General features: G+C 40.8%; 1 protein-coding gene and 1 long non-coding RNA gene across 3 annotated transcripts in view; one reads left to right on the top strand and one right to left on the bottom strand.

The window, feature by feature from the left end:
• Positions 1-18,305, top strand: part of APBB1IP (amyloid beta precursor protein binding family B member 1 interacting protein) — a 62,605-nt gene extending 44,300 nt beyond the window's left edge. For both annotated transcript variants that reach the window (XM_066315969.1, XM_066315961.1), the window contains exons 11-14: positions 9,549-9,647; positions 10,595-10,712; positions 14,479-14,576; positions 16,590-18,305. In XM_066315969.1, coding sequence (XP_066172066.1) covers positions 9,549-9,647; positions 10,595-10,712; positions 14,479-14,576; positions 16,590-17,120 — 846 coding nt within the window. In that variant the 3' untranslated portion in view covers positions 17,121-18,305. The remainder of the gene's footprint in view (positions 1-9,548; positions 9,648-10,594; positions 10,713-14,478; positions 14,577-16,589) is intronic.
• Positions 18,306-19,057: 752 nt separating this feature from the next.
• Positions 19,058-20,232, bottom strand: LOC136359359 (uncharacterized). The gene is made up of 2 exons (XR_010743257.1): positions 19,887-20,232; positions 19,058-19,842 (listed from the first exon to the last, which is right to left on the bottom strand). It is a non-coding gene; the product is annotated as an uncharacterized lncRNA (long non-coding RNA).
• Positions 20,233-20,237: the final 5 nt, after the last annotated feature.

Genomic DNA, 20,237 nt, shown 5'->3' with positions numbered 1-20,237 from the left:
TACCATATTAATTTCTAGTGGTTAAGCTATTGGCAACTTTACATCACGAACAGGGACATGTCCTTTGTTTATTCAAATGGCAGCAAATGGCCAGTAAGGTAGGCTGATTTGGAGTTGAATATGGCCTAATAACTTGAAGGAAGTGTTCTTTCTTTCTCTCCAGTCCCCAGCTGTATCATAAGCCTTCTAAACAAATAATATATGTATATTTGTAATATTTGTTCCTGCTTTGAAGGTCTTTTCTCACATTAGCAGGGAGAAAAGAGAAAACATTTCCTTTTGCCTCCCCCCAGTCTTGATCATCTTTGTGGTGTGCATTTATGTAGGGAAGAGCACTCAGGAAAAAATTTAAGAATGAGCAAAGCATTCCTGCCATTTTTACATATGTTCCAGGCATTGCCAAGAATGTAAAGAGAATGTAAACACTGTAACTAATGTTAACCACAATCCTGGTGACCTGGTTTTAGCCAGAACAATGAGATTTATCAGGTCGTCTGGCACAGCCCTGAATAATATGGGTGTTGCCTCGAAATCTTTATGACATTTCTTTGAATGTTACTTCACTTTGATCTCTCTCAGTGGGATGTAGGCTTTTGTCCAGTTTCTTCTCCTCAGCTACAGTCAGGTATGGGGCTTGCAGAGACAGTGAGCTTTTGGTCATAGTGCTTATCCCAGCTAATATGCATCCAGCCACCAGGAGCTGGCAGCTCCCTGGTCCTGTTTCTTTTATAATCTAGATTCATTTCGACTTCAGTCATCATACCTGGGTTATGTAGCTAATGCTATATATGCTAATACTGGGTGCTGGTATTAGTATAGCAACAAACCATAGGAAGCCATGGGCAGGTTGCATTGATACTTAGCCTGAAGCTGTGTTGCATTTTGCAGCCTGGGATATTGGAGCTGCACCTAAACTAGCTCAAATATAAGTATTCTTATCTGCAGATCCATGCTGTAGGATATTCCTCTTTCAGCTGAGAAGCACAATGTGTTGTGAGTGCTCCTTGTGTATTATTTGTTCCTATTTTGTCAGCACACCACTGTATATATTATACTTCAGGGCAAAGATGGGGTGTGCTTTGCTTATTCATTAATAATCAAGATGCTGAGGAGGTAATGGGAAAAGGGTGGGGTGCCAGAAACAATTAAACATCACAGTGTTTATTAGCAAAACGGGGAGCATTATTCAGAAGTTTCCTTTCAGGATGATTCAGGAGACAACTGTAGTAACAGAAGAAAGCAGCCTTTTCCTCAATATCAGGCAGCAGAAAGCCCAGCTGTGACCAGCCAGAAAGACCACAGCTGGCTGGTTGGTGGCTGAGAATAGAGTCACCTTCAGCTGTGCCTGTGCAGCAGACCAGGACAGATGTGGCTAGGTCCTGAGGACAAGACTGCACCCTGGCACAGAGCCTCTCATGGAGTTGGCTTTCAGGAATCCTTATGCCTTGGGGCACTAAAAGCTTGAACTGTGCTTTATTTCTCAGTGGCTATTTGGTCTGTGCTGAGCCTTAACCATCTTAAATGCTCTTGTTCTATACCACTGCTAAACAAACCTTCCTCCCTCAGAGGAAGTCCCACATTTCAAAACCCAGAAACAACACAAAGAACTCTCAGAATATTAAGAACAGAGCCTCTGAGTATAAGTACTTTTTGGACATCTGCTCCTGTAAATATGTGGCTTCTTCCTGTTTTTTTCTCAACCTAATGTTTTCATAAAGTCTAATGTTTTACACCCTTCTCTTGGACATCAGATAAAGTGAGTCTTTTCCTAATAGAGATCTCCATATGCAGAGAAGAGGAAAGGAAAGATCAGCGAAGTTTGAAAAAAGACCCTCACTCAAACCTGCATCTCTCAAGTTTGGATTTGTCACTCTGTTCCCAGCAGAGTAGGCAGGAGAGAAGTCACAGCACAGCTCTCCCTGCCGCCCTGCACAGAGTGCTGGCCACTCCTGGGAAAGCAATGGTGAGGGAGCAAAGTTCTCTCTCCTTTCCAGGAAAAATATATTCACACACTGCACACAGCAAGAAGGAATGGTTTGGTTCCTCTGACCCACCTTTGCATTTACAAATATGTGGCTTTATATCTAGATTCCTTGCAAATTTTCTCATTCACCATCTACTATGTTATGTGGGAAATGCTATGGAAGTAAATGAGACCTTTAATGATTTATTTTATATTCTGAAACTGAAAGCCCACAAAAGTAAGGTATTTTACCATGGAGGAAGGGATCTGTCCATCATGCTAGCAACAGCATCTATTGCACTGAGCAAAAATTGTGAATGTAATGTTTATTTTGTGGATTGTCTCTGTGTGTGCATGTGCACGCCTGCTCGTCCAGGAGCTGATTTTGTCACACCATGTTGAAAAATCTTTCAAAGCAGACAAATAGCAAGGTAATCTATATGCAAATTTGCTGGTTTAGTCAGTCTGATGTGCCTGTGACAAAGAGTGGATTTAATTATAGTTTATTGGTGCTGGTTATGCTTGAGTAATCTGGAGGTAATGGTGCATAATGCTGAATTAATCTAGGATGAAAATAATTGGTTTCCTGAGGATAAACTGAGACAAAGGCAAATCATCCACTATTTCTACAGCTAGATACATTTTCCTGTGCAATCAAAACAGTTAAGTTTTCCTGGCATCATTTGGCACCATGATTTAAAAAGAAAATTCTAATGATCCAAAGAATTTTAGAAGTAAATTTTCAAAAAGAATAGCTTGTTTGCAATAGTGGCATCATTCTAGCAGGTAATTTGGTATTTAGCTTCTCCTGATTACCTCCTCCCTCACACCCCATGTGCTTCATGCAGGCTGAGTCATGTACATAATGCATTCAACACAAAGACAGTTAAAAAGGAGGAAGGAGAATTAGCATTGTTTGAGGTAGAAAACCCTATGAATAACAACTATGTAGAACAAATGGCTAGTGCAGGAAACAAAGATAGAAAGCAGGAGATTTTTTTTAATGTGAAAGATTTGGAAATTGTGTTAGTATGAGTGCTTCACTTAAATGTAATAATAGTAAATTCATTGCTAGATTAACTGAGAAAGCAGAAGTAGAAATACTTTTTATTGCAGAACACTTTCAGATATGTGGTATTACAGTCATGTACATGCACAGTTTTGCTAGATTAATGTATAAACAGCAGAGAGGATAGGGACAGAGAATGGACAGGGAGAAACTGAATATGATAGCTTTGGAAAATACTACTTTCTGGATAAAGCAGACCTCTTTGGTTACAATGGCTATTATATATATATTTTAGTGACCTAAAAATTTTACTTCAGGTCATCAGAGAAATGTAGGTCAAAAGAATAATTTCCTTATAATAGGGCAATTATTATTTTATACATAGAGTTCACGCATCTTCAAAAGATCATTTAAGTATGATCATCTTCATGCAAGGGGTGCACAGCATCTGAGTTTGATCATGATGAATAGTAGATTGCAAATCTGAACAATTTCAATGTGACTTTTGAAAGGTACTGACTATTAATTCTACTTTCAGTCATGGGAGCCAGAAGAGTCTCAGCTTTTCAGAGAACCTAGTTCAACACAGCACAAGTTCGTTGGTAGTAGTTAAGGTATCCAAAGGCACTGAGCATTTTATGAAAATTTGGCTGAAAGCCAAAGCTTGTGATCCAAAGTTAGTCACTCTTTATGCTTCTGGCTATTGTTTCTGCCTTAGAGACTGAGTAATGATCCATATATTTTGGGGCAAGGAGTGCAATGAGATGCCTGAATAATTTCAGTTTACTTTTCATCCTCAGTGTTGGAAGAAGGCAATGCAAAAGAACATTTTATAGGGATAATCTCCAGTTTCATGCACACATGGCCTTCAGTCATTTGTTTTGGCAGACACCATAGAAACCACATCATTCAGTTCTCATTTCTTGAGGTTTTCAATGTGTTTTATCTTTTTTTCCTTAGGCAAAGAGTTTACTTTATATCTGAAAATGTTATCTGTGGACAAATATTTTTTCAAATCTCTCCAGAAAACACACTCTTTATATTCAAGTGCTTCTGCTTTCTTTATCTCTAGACAGTTGATACTTACAGTGGGACAGGGAAGAATATTAGGTTCTATTCCAAGCCCTTTCAGTGCTTTTCTGGGTGAAACATAGCACATCCTTTTGCAGGCTGATGTTTGAGATGCTGAGATCTTAATACCTGCAAAATCGGCTCAATTGTGCAACTAGTTCATCATTATTAAGTTTTGACATCGACAGATAAAATCTCACTGTAGTCCATATTATTTCAAAGCACTATTCAATTTTTTAATGTCAGAAAAATTCTGGAGAAATTTTCTATTTGCATATTTCCACTTTTCTTTTAAACTGTGACTTCTAGAGTTGTTACTTTTTCAGCAGTTGTCTTTCATAATTCGTTTTGGTGCTGCATATTTCCAAGGCAAAGGTGCTAAACCTTTCCAGAGAAAGTGTTTTCACTTTGCTGTCCGATGATTTTAATGATCTTTTCAGAACATGGTATGCACCCTATAACAAAATAATTTATCTGTGTCTATGTGTGAGGTGTGGCATACTGAGGTTAGTATAATTTTGCCTTAAAGTTTATTAATTCTCATATAGCTGTCATGATTGATGTTGTTGACCTCTTTTAGTCTCACAAAGAAGTTGTTATAGATTCTCTGAATCTAGTTTAGTAAAACCAGACTTGCGCAGTGACTGCAGCTGCTTCTGTCTGTGTGCTAGACTAAACACTCTCCTGAGACACTGGAGCTGTGAAAGGAACAAATTGGTCCACACAGAATCGTAGAATCATTTAGGGATCTTCATACCAAGTCAGCATTTCCAGGCACTTTCAGCTGCCTAGGTTCTTCTTCAAATTGCTTATTCTGAGTCACCATTTTTATGCACTATGTAGTAGGTTTTGTGTGAAGTTCTAAGTGGGAAATTGAGCTTGTAAAGGTCAGCATCGAGAGCTGAGACTTCTGCCTTTTGTACTGCCGAAGCAATTCCACCATGATACAGTTCCTCCAAGTGAGCAAATGGTGGGGTGGGTGGACTGTGACAATTCTTGCGTGAAACATTTTACCTTCCTACCTATAGTAGCATGCTTGATGCATCTAAAATCACTGGAAGCCAAATGTCTCCATTTGGGCCAGTCACTAATAATACCATATGGGTACAAACCTTCAGCGCTAAGCCTGGTGCTGCTGGTGTTTGTTCCTGTGATGTGGCCTTGCAGACAGCTGCTGTAGGCAGCCTCTGTAGTGGCAGCCTGGAGCAGTCCTCCTTAGGCCTGATCCAAAGCCCTTGTGAGGTGAGGAGGATATTTCCAGTTAACCTTAGTAGGCTGTGGAACTAGTAGTGACTTAAGCTTCATGTGTTATTCGTAAAGTTACATGTAAAAAGAGCCAGTGCTGCTGGTGCTTCTTGGAAAATGAGAGACAATACAGTTCTCAGCTGTAGCAAAGTGGTTATACAGGCTGCCTGCATGGCTCTGAAGGTGTCTGACCTTCCTTCTCAGAGCTGGGGGTTCAGCAGCCTGCTGGTTTGGTCCCTAATGGACTGCACATATTTGTGACTGTGCACTTAATCATAGTTGCTGATTGGAGTAATTTAATCAAGGAACTGATTGGGGCAATTTGGAATAGGTCCCACTGGTGAATATCAGTAGTGAAGATGGATTGCCTAGTCAAGACAATAGCCAGCAAAAGATAGGGTAAAGGGTAGCCAGTAAGTAACTCACATGTTACCCAGCAAGGGACACTGTCACCTTCACTGCAAGAATGCACTGATTGTTCCCCCTCAACTTCTCAGGCTTGTGAGACTGCCACAGTCTGAAAATATTCTTAGTCAGGGTAAGGAGTGAGGTGAGGAAACTTGCTGATGATACTACGTTATTCAGATCATTGAGGAAAGGGCAAATTGAGGAATTCTGGAAGGTCATTGTGAGGCTGAGGTTCAGTGCTCAGTAGTTGTCAGATATATAAATCAAGCATTAGGAATTATTAGGAAAGAAATAGATGATAAAACAGCAAATGTTGCCTTACCATGGCACAAGTTCATGGTTTCTGTTCACCTGTGCAGTTCTGTTCCTCTCATGTCAAAGAGAATATATAATAAATTTGCAAAGATACCAAGCAGGAACAAGGATAAGCAAAGGTGAGGAATTACTTTGACTTGATGAACGACTAGAAGAGACTTTGACTTGAAGAGACTAGAAGCCCATAGGCTGAAAAGAAGGGACAGTATGATGTGGATCTCTAGGCTCAGGAGAGATGTGCAGCATGGAGAGATGTGTCATGGGGTCAGGCATTCAGAGTCTCTTCCAAACAAGAATGGCAGTGGCAATCAAGTTCAGAGAAGGAGGTGGTTCTTCATAGGCTGTGTGACAGACTTGCAGAGGTTGTTGCTTAAAACTGTTGTGGATGCCAGAACTCTCTTTGTACTCAATGAAAAACTGAAAAATATCTGGAAGAAAACCTATTTACAGGGAAACCTTGTGAGTCTCCAAAAATCGCTGAAAATCATTGTAGAGAGTGTCCAGAGAAGGAAGTATCATATATGCTTATCTTTTCCTTTCTCTTTCCCATTTCTGGCCACTCTCAGGGTCCAGATACTGGGTTCAGGGACCTTTGATCTGACCCAGTACAGGTGTTTTTTTGAAACTGATATTTCCATAGGGTACCCCAGAGGAGAGGTCTGCAGCAGCCTCTCCTGAGCACCCCAGAAGCAGATCCCAGTGGCACGGCTGTATGTGCAGCACCATTGCCTAGTTTGCTCTATGCCATGACCTCCTCTGCCTTGTTATGCAGTGTGGACATTCTTCCGGGTGTTTGCATGTTAAATTATGGAAGTCTTCTGGTTTTTTCTTATAATAAAAACATGCACTGGTAGGTGTGGTGTTTAAAAATGCGGGGCGGGGGAGTATGTAGATGCAGTGGACTTCTTGCCATGAAGGAGAAAGGGAAGGAAAAGTTCCATTTTTTCCTTTTTCGAAGGTTTGGGTGCCATCTGCTGGGTTCAGTAGGACCTTGCACACTGGAGCAAAATTGCTGCTTGCTGGTTGAAAAGTGCCTGAAGAATTGAATTTACAGAGGGTTGCAGTGTCTTTATTTGCAGCTCCTGGTTCTTTTGTCTTCATTGGTGATAATGTAACCCTGGTATATGGGATGTACTCTGTAAAACAAAAAAGTGCCTGCTTTAAGTTCCCTTTTAAAGGAACCATTCAGGCTGAATTCTTTACTAGTTTTCATTGTGTTTGATCACCTAATGCAGAAATAGTGGAAAGAAATAAGAATTTTTGGGCATAGCAGTGCCCACTCTAAGCAGCATTCAGGCTCTCTGAGGCTGTGGGAGACAAGGACAGGCAGATGCTGGGAGCTGCAACAGGCTGTTTGTCCAGGGGCCTGGTTACTGCCTCGGTGTGATACGTGGCAGAGGTGTATTAAAACAAGATACAGCCCTGTATGTTGAGCTGTGTGAACGGGTGATGTGTGAGTGTACCAGGTGGGTGAGAGTCCATAAGGAGGGCATGGCACCTACTCTGCAGTTAAGACACGTGGTGACAGTGAGCTGGCACCTCTGGGCTTGCAGTGTGAGCTGTCCCTTGCTCCCAACGTGGGAGTGCCCCAGAGCAAGGTAATGGGATAAGGTAGCCATAGGCACTTCCAGAGGTGGAAGCAGACTTGGTGTATTCATTGTCCAGGGGAGATGGCCAGCTGTGTTTTTGCAGAAAAATGGCCAAGACTGTGACCTGTGTGAGCTGATGAGTGCAAACATGCAGGGTCTTGCAACATCATTACCTGCAGCAAGGCCTAGGGATGCATCTGTCACTGTGAGGCCTCTTAAGGGTAATATCCCTTTGTTTTTTTCTTCCTCATAGTTATCTCCATGGTATGTTCCCTCTCACTCCATATTTTGATGATACTGGGCTTTGGCAGCAATAGTGGCTTGTGCAGTCCCATCTCTCATCCATCTCTTGCTACTCATTCTGTCCTCAAACCATAATGTCCCTTAGTCCCTCACCGTATGTGAGGTCATGCTGTGGGCTGCTGAGTTTAAAAACATATAAACCAAAACTACAGCATGATGACATGGGTTATATTTAACCCAGATCAGTTCTGTTTTGGGTTGGTTTTTTTTTCAGAATGTGTTTTCCTGAGCAGCTGGGTCAGCACAAGGAAGGGAAGCCTGGTGTCTGCAGTACTGAGCGAGGAGCAAGGGACACGTGGCTGAGGAACAAGTCTGCTGTATTTGGCTCTGCTTTTGAACCCTTGGGTCACCCAGCTGTGGACAGGTTTAGCCTCTGCAGCAGGATGCCCCAACTACCAGGAGATATTTGTGAGGAGGTGGCACCTGCATGAGCGAGAGGCTGGCAGCACTCACTGCTGGGAGGGACCTTGCTGAGTTCCCCATGTCCAGCACTGCTCTGCTTTGGGGGCTTAATGACACCTATAAACCTAGTGTCCTTCCTAGGTGGAGGTGTGCTTTAAATTTTTAACTGCACAGGCTGAAAAGAGTGAATCCTTGGAGCATATTTAGTTACTCTTTGAGCGTTCACGATATTTCACTGACTGTGCACTTACAATTTTTAAGACTATAGATAAAAATGAACACATAAATAAGGGATAATGAAGCATTTTTCCTTTGGGTCCATTCTTTCCTTTACATATCAATAGATGGCATTATGTTATTCCATGCAAGTTAGTAAAGACATACGTCCTTTCCTGCCTTAGCAGGGAAACCAAATTCCTTCAAAGTCTTAGAGAGAATGTTCAGTCCTAGGCAAGTAGGAAGTCTGGCATTTTGGTCTTTGAGTTGCAAAGGTATGTCAACACACACCCATACTACCTTGATCAGTAAAGGAAAGAGATCCTAAATTTTGTCCAAAATGAAAAAAAAAATAAATAAAAAAAATATTTTAAAATTGTAGAGGTTTCTGGTACAAACAAATGAAAAAGAATTCTTCCAATGGTGCTGGATTTTGAATGATTCTCTATCTAGAACATATAACAGTTCTATATATATAATTTTTGCAAAAAAAGCAAGAGTAAATGAGAATAAGAATATATAAGAAGAAAGCTAGAATTGAGCCCAGAGAAAAATGGTCAGTTAGGAGGGAAAATCTGTTTCAGTTGAAAGTTTATATTTAAACAAATTTAACATACTCTTTGAGAACTAATTATGTTCAACAGTGAGTCTGGGTGCCTTACGTATGACAAACCACAAAATGAGAAACAGACTTCCTTCTCGTCTTTGTACATTGAGTGTTAGACCTTGAACCAGAGCAGGTGTAGATTTCCTTGAATTCTAGATCACTGTTACATTTCTGAAACCTTTGAATTCATGTTACAATGCATTTAAATGATTTCAAGCAAAAGTTGCCAGTGGCAACTCATGTGTTGTTCATAATCACCATATTTTTTTATATTTTCTTATACTCTGTTTTTGCTGCCTTTTTTTTTTTCAACTCATCTTCATGATGTGTTTTCACAAGGTCTTTGTGCGGTGCCTTCAGACTTTTGCATAGTGATTTAATTTCTGTGTTTGTCTTATTTTATAAATTAATATCTTTCAGCACCCCCAGATTCAAAAGGAGTCACAATATATCAAGTACTTGTGCTGTGATGATAAAGCAACCCTGCATCAGTGGGTAACAGGAATAAGAATTGCCAAGGTGAGATAAAAAGTAAATTTACTTTAATGTGTTTTCTGTAAAATCAGGTTTTCCTGAGGTTACTGACTTGTCATCTCAACTGGATGTGCTGTGGCAAGAATGAAGATTCATGCTAATTTTGCCATAGAAACAAAGATCAGAAGTGCATGATGAGGATGGAGTTGCTGAATGTCCCTGTACCTTAGCTATCAGTATGTTTTTCTTAATAACACAGGAGTGAGTTCAGTAGCTATAAAACTCATGTACTCTAAAAACCTACTGCACAGTTAACTGGCTCAATAATAATATGCTGTGGCTAAAGTGCAAGCTCTGGTCAATCCAGTTGTGACATTTTTCAGACAGTCCTACCTAAATTGTCTGCCTCACTCTGTTCAAAAAGATCCTAATTGACAACCTATTTTTCATTGTACAAAACGTGAAGGTAGATGAATTTATAGCCTTGGTATTGGCTGTATGTTTCCATATAGACCTATTCCTCTGATCTGTTAGTCTGGGCTTTTTCCTGACAGCTCTGCTGCAGGGTGGCATATAAAAAGGTGTGGGGTGAACATAAACTTATGTTGTGTCTTACACTGACAGAGCTGTTTGCTCTAGAGCCTGAGATTCCATGTCTCAAGTCTCCAGTTTGAAAACATAATACTTGAAAAGAGATACTGGGAACAGTTGATTCTAAAGCCAGGTTCCAAGAAGTTTACAGATACTGAATGAACATGAAATCTAAGAATGATATCTATCAGTAGGATTGTGTTTGGTCATGGGGGTTCATGTTTTATTGTGCTTTCCACCTGGCCCTACACAGAAAAGGGCACACTACTTCTAGAAAGACACATTTTGACAAAACTAAGTAAAAAAGAAACAAGGTCAGAAAAGTTGTCCAGGAGCAAAATGAATGCTTGGCCTATGTCAAGCCTGTGTCAAGCTCATGTTATTGTTTGATTATTTTGCAGTATGGCAAGACGCTCTATGACAATTACAAATGTGCAGTGAAGAAAGCTGGCTTGTCCTCTCGGTGGGTGAATCAAAAAGTGGTGGAACCAGCTGCCTCTGCAGGATCCTCATCAGCAGGTACTGACACTGTCACAGGAGTTAAGTCACATTTATTGCCCCCTTCTATTATCATCAGTGTTGCATAGAGTCTTTGTTCAGAAAACTATCCCGTGCATGCAGCAAGATGTCTTTTTATAGACGAGCCAGTGCAGCAGCAAAGCTCTCACTTTGCAGTTAGAACCTGGAGAATACAAAGACAGTTCACTGAAGATCAGTGTAAATCAGCATTAACTTAATAAGGCATTTTTCTGTTGGCATCTGAATCCTTTATCCCCCATCTACATTTTGCAGACTGATGGTCCATGTCTTGAAACTTTCTGTTTGCCAGTCTCTACACTGGCTGTATTGGAGTTTTTCTTCCAATTAGTAAAAGGGGTGAGTGAGATATTCTGAGATTGATCATTATAGAAAAATTATTACAGGGTGAAGCATTCTCTGTCCTAGCCTTTCATTCATTTGCATGGTGACAATGTGTGTGTTAGGACACAAGAGTAAGAAAGCATTGTGTTATTTTCTAGCCTTACTTTTCCAGTAGTTTCATCATCCTGCTGGTACTGATCTAATCATGATACCAGTACAACAGTGTACTAGCTGTAACTTGCATGACTATTTTTAGTTTACATGCTTAAGATATGCTTTTTTAGGGAAGGCATGCTGGCCAAGTACTTACTGTCATAAGGGAGGTGAAGTCGAAATCACTGTTGGCAGTAAATATTCTGACTTCTCATGTAGGCAACTCAAATACCTTTCTAGGGGTTTTTTGAGTGCATGAGAGATAGAGGATGGTCTTCTTACTATTCCTTGGAGTCAAATCGTGTTAATAAATACATGTCTGTTTTGAGATTAGAGAGGTTTCTGATAGACAAAGGTGTTTTTAGGGGTTCCTTTAACTTCTCATTATCCTGCTCTGATTTTCTTAGCAATAAATTCACCTTATATCTCTAACTTGTGCCTGTTTTGAACTTTATGGTATTTGGTGAGCAGTCTCTCCTGGTTCTTATCTCAACCTCTGAACTGTTTGTTAAATTTTCTCTCCTGTGTACAACTGCAGGGAGGAGTGAACAAGCAGCTTTTGTGGGTGCCTGGCATCCAACCAGCATCAACCCTAGACAGGAGGAAGTTTACTTGAGTGAGGATGGATTTGGCAGTTGTGAAACATTTGTGTTCAGGTGCTGACAGTAGAGAGGTGGCTGGCCAGGGGGGCTCCATGCTGATGCTGCCATCTGTCCTGGAATGGGCAGGATTGAGGCCTTACAGAGTCTGTATATACATCTGTGTGACTTCAGCTCCTGACTAGAATCCAGGAACACTGCATGTGTTCAATAGGGTATACTGCTAATTTCAGCTAATGGATTGCATTAAATGGTTAAGTAGCCTGGGAAGGTTTTAGTCATGTGTATTGTCTCTATGGAAATACCACAAAAGGATCATTAGTGTTGTAATTGAGGCAAGTCACTGTGATTCTGGGTATCTTACATTTGCATAGCTGGCCTATATAAAACCTGGGGCCTGACTATGCTACTAGAACTGCTTAGCTGTGAGCAGTTGTTGGTTTGTGTTTTGGAAATGGAACAAAACATGTTCACTGCTGTTTTCAGATGGCTCCGTAGCCATTTGTATCGACTGACTTCAGTATAGGCTAAAATCTGCTATAGAAAACTACAGTCCTGTGTGAACTGGGCAGGGGCTGTACTCTGTTAACTTCAGTGGCAGCTAAGGAAGGCAGGTGAAACTTAGGTTCTCACTTACTGTGTAGCCACTATTCCCTGGACACACTGCTGTAGCCAGCATTGGTATCTTCACATATACACCAGCCTGTGTAGTCTGGGGCTCTGAAGCGTCCCAGGTGCATCTCAGTCAAAATACGTTGTTTCCCTCTCTGCCTTACTGTGTGCCTTTGAACACTAAAAACATCAGGTATGTAGTGGTCCTGCACAATATCACAGTGTTTGAAAGATGGAAGATGTCACTTTACACAGATGTTCTTTTTTGCTACAGGGATAAATACTTTGCATTTGAGTATCTATATTTTGCATTATTTGGGCTACCTAATTTTTTTTCTTAAAACAAATGTTAATTCACTATAAAATTTTGAAGAAATCAACTTGTAAAGGATACTATAACATTTAAATTAAAAAGAAATCTTGGTAATAGAATGCATGGGCTCACATACTGTATTGTCTGGGAGTCCATTAGCTGGCTGGCAAGAGATGATGTATCAAGTGTTGCTTTCAAGTCTTGCATAGTTTATGAAATCCATTAACAGAAGAAGAAACAGATTACCGTGTCCCAGCCTTCTGTTACATCATCTTTGCCAAGTAGAGCACCGTACCTTGCACTAGATGGAGTGGATCTCTCTGCTCTGCTTCATTTAGCTAAATCTCAGACTGAGAGCAGCAACATCTTTGAGCAGTGTGAAAACCAAACTGCTGCTCTGCTATGAACAGCAGACAAAGGGAGGTGAGACAGTAACTTGCTCCACTTTAGGCAGCATAACCCCTCCAGCCACAGAACCCAGGGATTTACTTCTCTTTCCACTGAGGAATTCCACAAGATTGATTCTGTCTCTTTGTTGACTTCTATGTTAGTCCTTCAACAAACACAAGACTGTAGTTTAAATGATCCAAATGGTATTTTGAATTAAATATGCTGAACAACATGCAGGCACAGGCATAAAACCTAAGCATGTTAGACCACCTTCTGTCATCCCTTGAAGCTTAAATAGCCTTAGTAAATTAGGCACACTGCAGAGTTTGTCTTACTTCTCTGCCAGTCATAGGATTTGCAGGTATGGCAGTAAAAATATTCTATTTCTTATCATACTCTTGGAACCTCTTTGCTGATCAGTAAAGTACACAGTAAGATTAACGCCATTGTTGAGCTTAGTCTACACTGTAGACAGCCAAGGGTTCACTAACATCTGAGAAGTACATGAGTGGAACTTTACTGAATCTCAGAACTGTAAAATATAATAGAACTAAGGCAGTCATTAAGGTTTGCAAATGTAGTCTCTAGGCAGCAAACGCTGTCTGCTACTTTGACACATACAGCTTTCAAAAATGCTACACTAAACTGGAGAGTATTTAATCCTCATCAGACTACACAGGGACAGGAGATTTTTTTATAATTAAAGTTGTAAATTTGTTCTTTGGTCTCACATTCACTTATTCCATTTGACAGTACTGGGTTATTTATGTATATCCCTTGCACAAGCAGAAATGGTGGGCAGATGTTTTGCAGAGTTTTAACTCAGCCAGATCCCAGATCCATACTAATCTGACAATTCAGTGAAGTTCACAGATCTTTGTGATTCCAAATGGGGCAGAAATTTCAGAGCTCGGGAGATGTTTTAGCTCATTTACTAAAGAAAGTAAGTGGATCAGCCCCTCTGTAGGATTTTGGACCTTCCACTCCCATGACTGATTGATATGAAACTATGGTGCTTTTAGTCTTTAGCCTAAATTAAACAAACAAAAAAAAGCAATGAAAACTGGGAATGTAGTAATACTACAACATGCTGCAAACTTAAAAATGCTGTTATGAAACACAGGTATTTTAATGTAAGGTACTTTGTTTATTTTCATTAAGTAATGAACTTAATATGAAAAGTCACAAAATTAGCTTGAAGTAGAAAACAGATGTATAAAAACCCTGTATCAAGTGTTTCCTTGTGGAAGTTGTAAATAAATTTTTATAGCCTTTTTCTTAGTTGGGTATTTCCTGATCTGGTTAATATCACAAAAACAGAACACTGTCTTCCCTCTGGCTCCTCTCCTTGTCACAGGTGCTGTTCAGTCAAATGGACAGATTCCCCAAAGTGTTCGTCGTTCCAGTGCAGAATTTCCAGACACTCAGAAGAAACTGGATACATCTGAGGCACAAGTAAGCAGTTACTACAGTTAAATGTCATCTGTGAACGAGTTCTCCAAGTTTGTTTTCCTTCACCTACTGTCTTCCCCCTCCAAGTGCCAATGAGAAGCATTTGGCTCCTGGGAAAGGTGGCTGCCCCTCCTCATGCTTTGCACGCTGCAAACAGAGTGTGTGCTGTGCAGAACCAGGAGCCTCTGATGGAAGGTGAAGGCACAGCCACTCACTGCTTCTGTTCTTCAGAACAAGCAGCCATGAGTTCATGTAGCAGGAATAGAAATGTGCCTGCTGGGATAGTCTCAAAGTGTGCTGCCAGAACCTTGGTGCCATGTTCTGCTTCTGCCAAAAAATAAAAAAAATCTTGCCTTAGGAACACAAGACATACAGCAGTGTTTTCAGTAGGGAACACTGCACAGCTGAAGATGAATGTCTAAGAAAGGAGAAACTGTTAAGAACTAAGGTAAAACATTACATGTTTTCCTTAGACTCTAAATGCATTTCTTAGTTAAGTTCCAAATTTTCTGTACTTCCACCAAATCTGGCTGTTCAAATATCAAAGGGTACAGTAAGTGAACCTCAAGAATGTCATACAGAAAAAAGTGTGCATTTTTTTGTAGTTATTTATTCAATCTCTCCATCATGCATGAAGTGCACAGGACAAATGAAATTAAATTCCTAGGATTTTCCTGTCACCAGCATTATGTGTTCTATACTTCTTGTTTCTGTCTTTGAGTTCTTCCTGTTTCTGTGTTCTGAACCTCACTTCCTCTGGACCAGGCCATTCTGAGAACTCAGCCAGTGGTTCCCTCCTCCTGTGTCTGATTCACTTCCATGTTTGTAGGCAAGAAGTGAAGAAGAGGAGGCATACGTGTTATAATTAGCTCATGCCAGAATTAATGCTGCTGACTGCAGAGATGCAGAGCGCTTTTCTCTAGAAGCAGCAGACAGGAGGAACTGGAAATCTCCATGCAGCCACTGGGCTTTGATCCCATTGCAATTATGGACATGGTGGGATAGCTCCTGTGACTGGAATGTTGTCATGAAGGGCCACAGGCTGTTCAGGGGAGACAGACCAGGAAGGTGCAGTGTTGGAGTTACCCTCAATGTGAGGTAACACTTGGAATGTACTGAGCTCTGCCTTGGTGAGGATAAAAGGGTGGGCCAGTAAGGGTGACACCACTGTGGGTGTTTCCTACAGGCTGCCTGATCAGGAGCGAGTGGATGAGGCATTCTACAGGCAGCTGGAAGCAGCCCCACAGCCACAGGCCCTGGTCCCTGGGGGGCTTTAACTACCCTGTCATCTCCTGGAGAGGTAAAACAGCAAAGCACAAGCAGTGCAGGAGGTTCCTGGAAAGCACTGGTGACTTCTTCCTGTCATAGGTAGTGGAGGATCCCACAGGGAATGTTGGGCTGCCAAACCTTATACTAATAAACAGGGAAGGCCTCGTTGGACATATGATGGTTGGGCAGCCCTGGCTGCAGTGACCATGAGATTGTAGAGTTCAGTATTGAAGGAAGAGGTAGCAGGACAGAGAGCAAGATTTCAAACAGGGACTCCAGGGGAGCTAACTTGAGCATCTTCAGGGATCTTCTTAGAAGAATCTCGTGGGAGAAGGCCTTGAAGGGAAGAGGATTCCAGGAGAAGTGGTCAGTATTCAAGGATCATTTCTTCCAGGCTCAAGGACAGTGCATCCCAAAGATACTTCTTTGATGTTAGTCGTACTAACTGCAATTACTTAAAATTTTAAAAGGTCATGAACTCATGAGCTTGAACTCATGTTCTGTGGACAGCATTCAAAGAAGCACTATGAATACAGTCAACAGGGAGGTTTCCACTGTCAAACCTCTGTGGGCAGCTCCAGAAAGAAAACAAAATACTATTTTCATGTTTCAGGCAAAATGTACTCTACCCAATTTTTCTGTCTACTACACTCATCTGTTTTCACATATTTTTATGTTCTTAGGCAGTGGCATTAGTTCACACATTTGCTGACTGTGTCTGTCCTTTTATTTTTCTGTTTATTAAAGGCTGAAACAAGTAATGCCAGTGCAGCTTGCCTGGCACAGCCACTGCTGAGGCCACAGAAAGTCCAGAGTAAGAGGGCCTCACTGCAGCCTCCTCCTCCACCTGAGAGGCGTTCATCTGTTATTTCTGCTTCACCAGTTCTACCCCCCAAAGTGAAACGAGACAGCGGCGTTTTCCTGACTGATCCAGAGAGCTTTCCAGCACCACCACCTACACTGAGGACTGATTTTCCTCCACCACCGCCCGATTTCTGTGAACCTCCTCCTGATTTTGTGCCTCCACCCCCACCAGTCTCCAGCAGCTTTAATGGGGATGTGCCATTACCCCCTCCACCTCCACCTCTCTCCTGTAAGCCACCACCTCCTCCAGCGAAGAAACCTGTACCACTTCCGCCAAAAAGGCTGGAAAACACAGGACAAGATGGAGAGCCACAGTCAGCGGGGCCACCTCTGATTGCAGGGGGAGGCAAGCAAGGAGATTTCATGTCTGACCTAATGAAAGCTCTTGAGAAGAAAAGGGGTAACAGCTCCTGAACTCTGGGAGTGGATAGACTGTAAAATATATGTGATTTTGTGAGGCATCGGAGAAGATCCTGCTGGATCAAACTTCTTTAGACAGAATTCTTCTTCAGAGTTCCTCTTGGGGGGTGGTCTCAAGAGGATGGACCACCCTTTGTCCCCCACTTTGTCCCTGTAACCTGCTCCTTTCCCCTTGTACCGCACCATCCCCTGCTCTTAACTCCTATTCCAGCACCAGGCAAGGTAAGAATTAGCTGGAGAGTCTTGCTTCCCTCCAGCCAAGGAGGGAAGGACAGCCAGGGATGGTGGAGCCAGTGCTCTGGAGCCAGCCATTTCAGAAACTGAAATGCATCTACTCTGGTGGCCTTTTTAGTAGAATTGGAGTTAAAGGGAAAATAGAGTGTTCTCATGCAAAATTTGAGAAGTGGGAAGGAAGATCCCTTTTCACAGAATTGCCTTTAAAAGTTCTTTATCAGCAAACTACCAGTTGTGGGGGGGGTTTCTTCTAATACAAAGATACTTTTAATTTTTTTTTTTAAATAGTTTGTCTTAAAAATTAAAGCCTCAGCTAGATTATCATGCAGATTAGGGCTAGGATCCTTTCCAGTGTCACCCCAAATGTTAGACACTAAACACTCATGTTTCCATATGCAACTCAGTTATACTTGTCACCAGCATTCACAGCTTTGAAATCTCATTTATTTGGTTACCTTAGACAAAGAAAAATAATTTATTTTTAAATCATGTATGCTTCCGTGGTAAGCAGGGATTTTTTTTTTTCTGCTGGTTAACATTTGTCTTCAAACTGTACCTAGAAATGATCTGTGTTGTGAAAGACGTCATAATTATGTTGTACATGATACAAACGTCTGCCCCCACTTTTTTTAATTTGTTCTCCCCTTTTAATTTTCCACTGTTCATTTAGGAAACGTTCATTGTTAGTTCTTATATAAAAATAGCTTCTATTTTATATCTGTACAAAGTGTTATACTTAATGAACAACCATTTTACTGGCAATAAAAGTATTTTCAAGAAATTTTGCCTATACCTTCTAGATTTTGTTTTTATTTATTCTGGTGCCTCTTCTCATGCACTCTTGACCTTCTAAGACATCACCAGCAGTGTATCTTTGTATATTGAATTATAAAAAAAGCATAAAAAGCAAAGTGTGTGGTCTAAATAAATGCATGACACAGAGGACAGAGCAGGAGGTGAGTCTTGCTTTCTTTGTCAGAATCGATTCATAGATCCAGAAGTGGTGGTGGAGGCAAGAGAATGACAAGCTGGTGGCAGTGCCACAGTCTGTATTTTGGGTCATCTCTATTTCTGGCTTAAGGCTGGCTTGTCAGAACTTACTTGCATAACAAGCTTAGGAGAAATAAGAAAGCCGTAACCATGTCTTCATGAAGAACCTTCTCTTTCTTCTGAAAACTGTTTGGAACCACATGCACTTCTTCCTGAAATACTTCTGCTTTAAGCACCACGTTAAGCTGACACAGAGAGAGTCCATTCACTTCTTACTGGTTTTTGAGCTCCCTTGCTTTCAGCTGAACTGCACAAAAAGTTCTTACCAAGAGAACTATGCCCCCCTGTAATAGAAATGTCACCTGGAAGTCTTGAATTGACATGCTGGGACATTCAAAAGGTATCTCAGCACTTTCAGACTGGGAGCTGAGGAAGGCCTATGAGACCAGTGCAAAGCTCATACAAGCCTCAGTTCAAACTGGAGGGGAAAAATGCCTATGACCTAAGAGGGTTAAAACTAGAAGTTGAAAAAAAAAATTAAAAGGGAGGAAAGGATTACAGTTTCCCAATCCCTTTCTCCCTTTCCATATATATCTGAAGGAAGCATTATACAGAATCACTGAAGAGCTATGTGTCATTTTCTGACTAGGTATTAGGAGTGCCCACATTTGGCATTCTTAGGTGACAACAGCTGTCTGCAAGTCAAGTATTTTTAAATCAAATTAATTTAATGAAATATACACCCAGCATCAAAATAAAGCAGAACATGTCCTTGGGAAAATGTTGCACAATAAGGTCACAAAGCACTGAGACTTTTACAATGGCTTTTCTAGCATTCACTCTTCTCCCCAGAACGCTCAGCCTCCCACCATATTTCCTCCCTCCCTTCTCTTTTGTTACAACACAAAAAAATCAATTTTATACATTTTACATCTGTAGTCGATCATAATTCATGCACTTAATCTTAAATAAAAGAAGTTGAGCTTTGTTCAAAACAAAAAACATCAAAGCCTACAGAAAACTCCAGAAATCAAGTAAAATGCTGTGATGATTAGACCTCTATCAACTATTTTGTGTATGTACATGGTTACATGGAATTTTTAAAATGTAAGATTTAAACTCCATTCAAAGAACAAAGCTGCCTCTTATTGATACAGAATTACTTGGCTTGATCTGGTACCAAAATATGCTGCAAAATACAAAAAGATGTTGCAATGCTGTAATTCAAAGCATTTGTAAAAAGAAATTAATCCTTCCACCTTTACCTAACCTATTGCATTCTAAATGGTCTGTACATCACCAGACCTTACAATATTTTAGCCTGCAAGTATCTGACATTGCATCATGTCCTTTTTAGTCTCCCTCCATGCCTGAAATGGAAGCAGTCTCAGCTGAGATACTTCCAACAGTCCTTTTCCAGGTCCAAACAGTGAATTTTTCCTGAGACTTCATATCTGTGCACCAATAATCTTTCCACTCCTATCAAAGGATACTTTTAAAGAGCAGTGGTCCTCTGGATTATCTGATGTCAGATACTTGACATCAGCAACAACACTAAAACTGACTCTAGAGTCACTCCCAAGACACATCTTTTGTAACTAGTTAACTGAATTTCCTTTAAACCTTTTGTCAGTTTAATGGGACAAAACAGAATGAGAAAAGGTGTCAAGATTTAAGATGATCCTCTGTGCCAGGTCTGCAAGATTTAAGAACATTTATGTCTGCAGAACATGGCTATATTTGATGAGTGTGTAACAGCAAGAGGAAAATTCTTCAAAATACTGCATTATTAAAATGAGCTTAGATTTTAAATTGAGAAGTCACTTAAAGCTATTAAGACCCACCTGATCAGCCATGAATTTTGAAAGGTTAGCTGTGACAGGTTTT

The sequence above is a fragment of the Sylvia atricapilla genome, chromosome 1, assembly GCF_009819655.1.
Source record: "Sylvia atricapilla isolate bSylAtr1 chromosome 1, bSylAtr1.pri, whole genome shotgun sequence".
In the NCBI taxonomy this organism is placed as follows: Eukaryota; Metazoa; Chordata; class Aves; order Passeriformes; family Sylviidae; genus Sylvia; species Sylvia atricapilla.
This window is presented reverse-complemented; position numbering and strand designations above follow the sequence as displayed.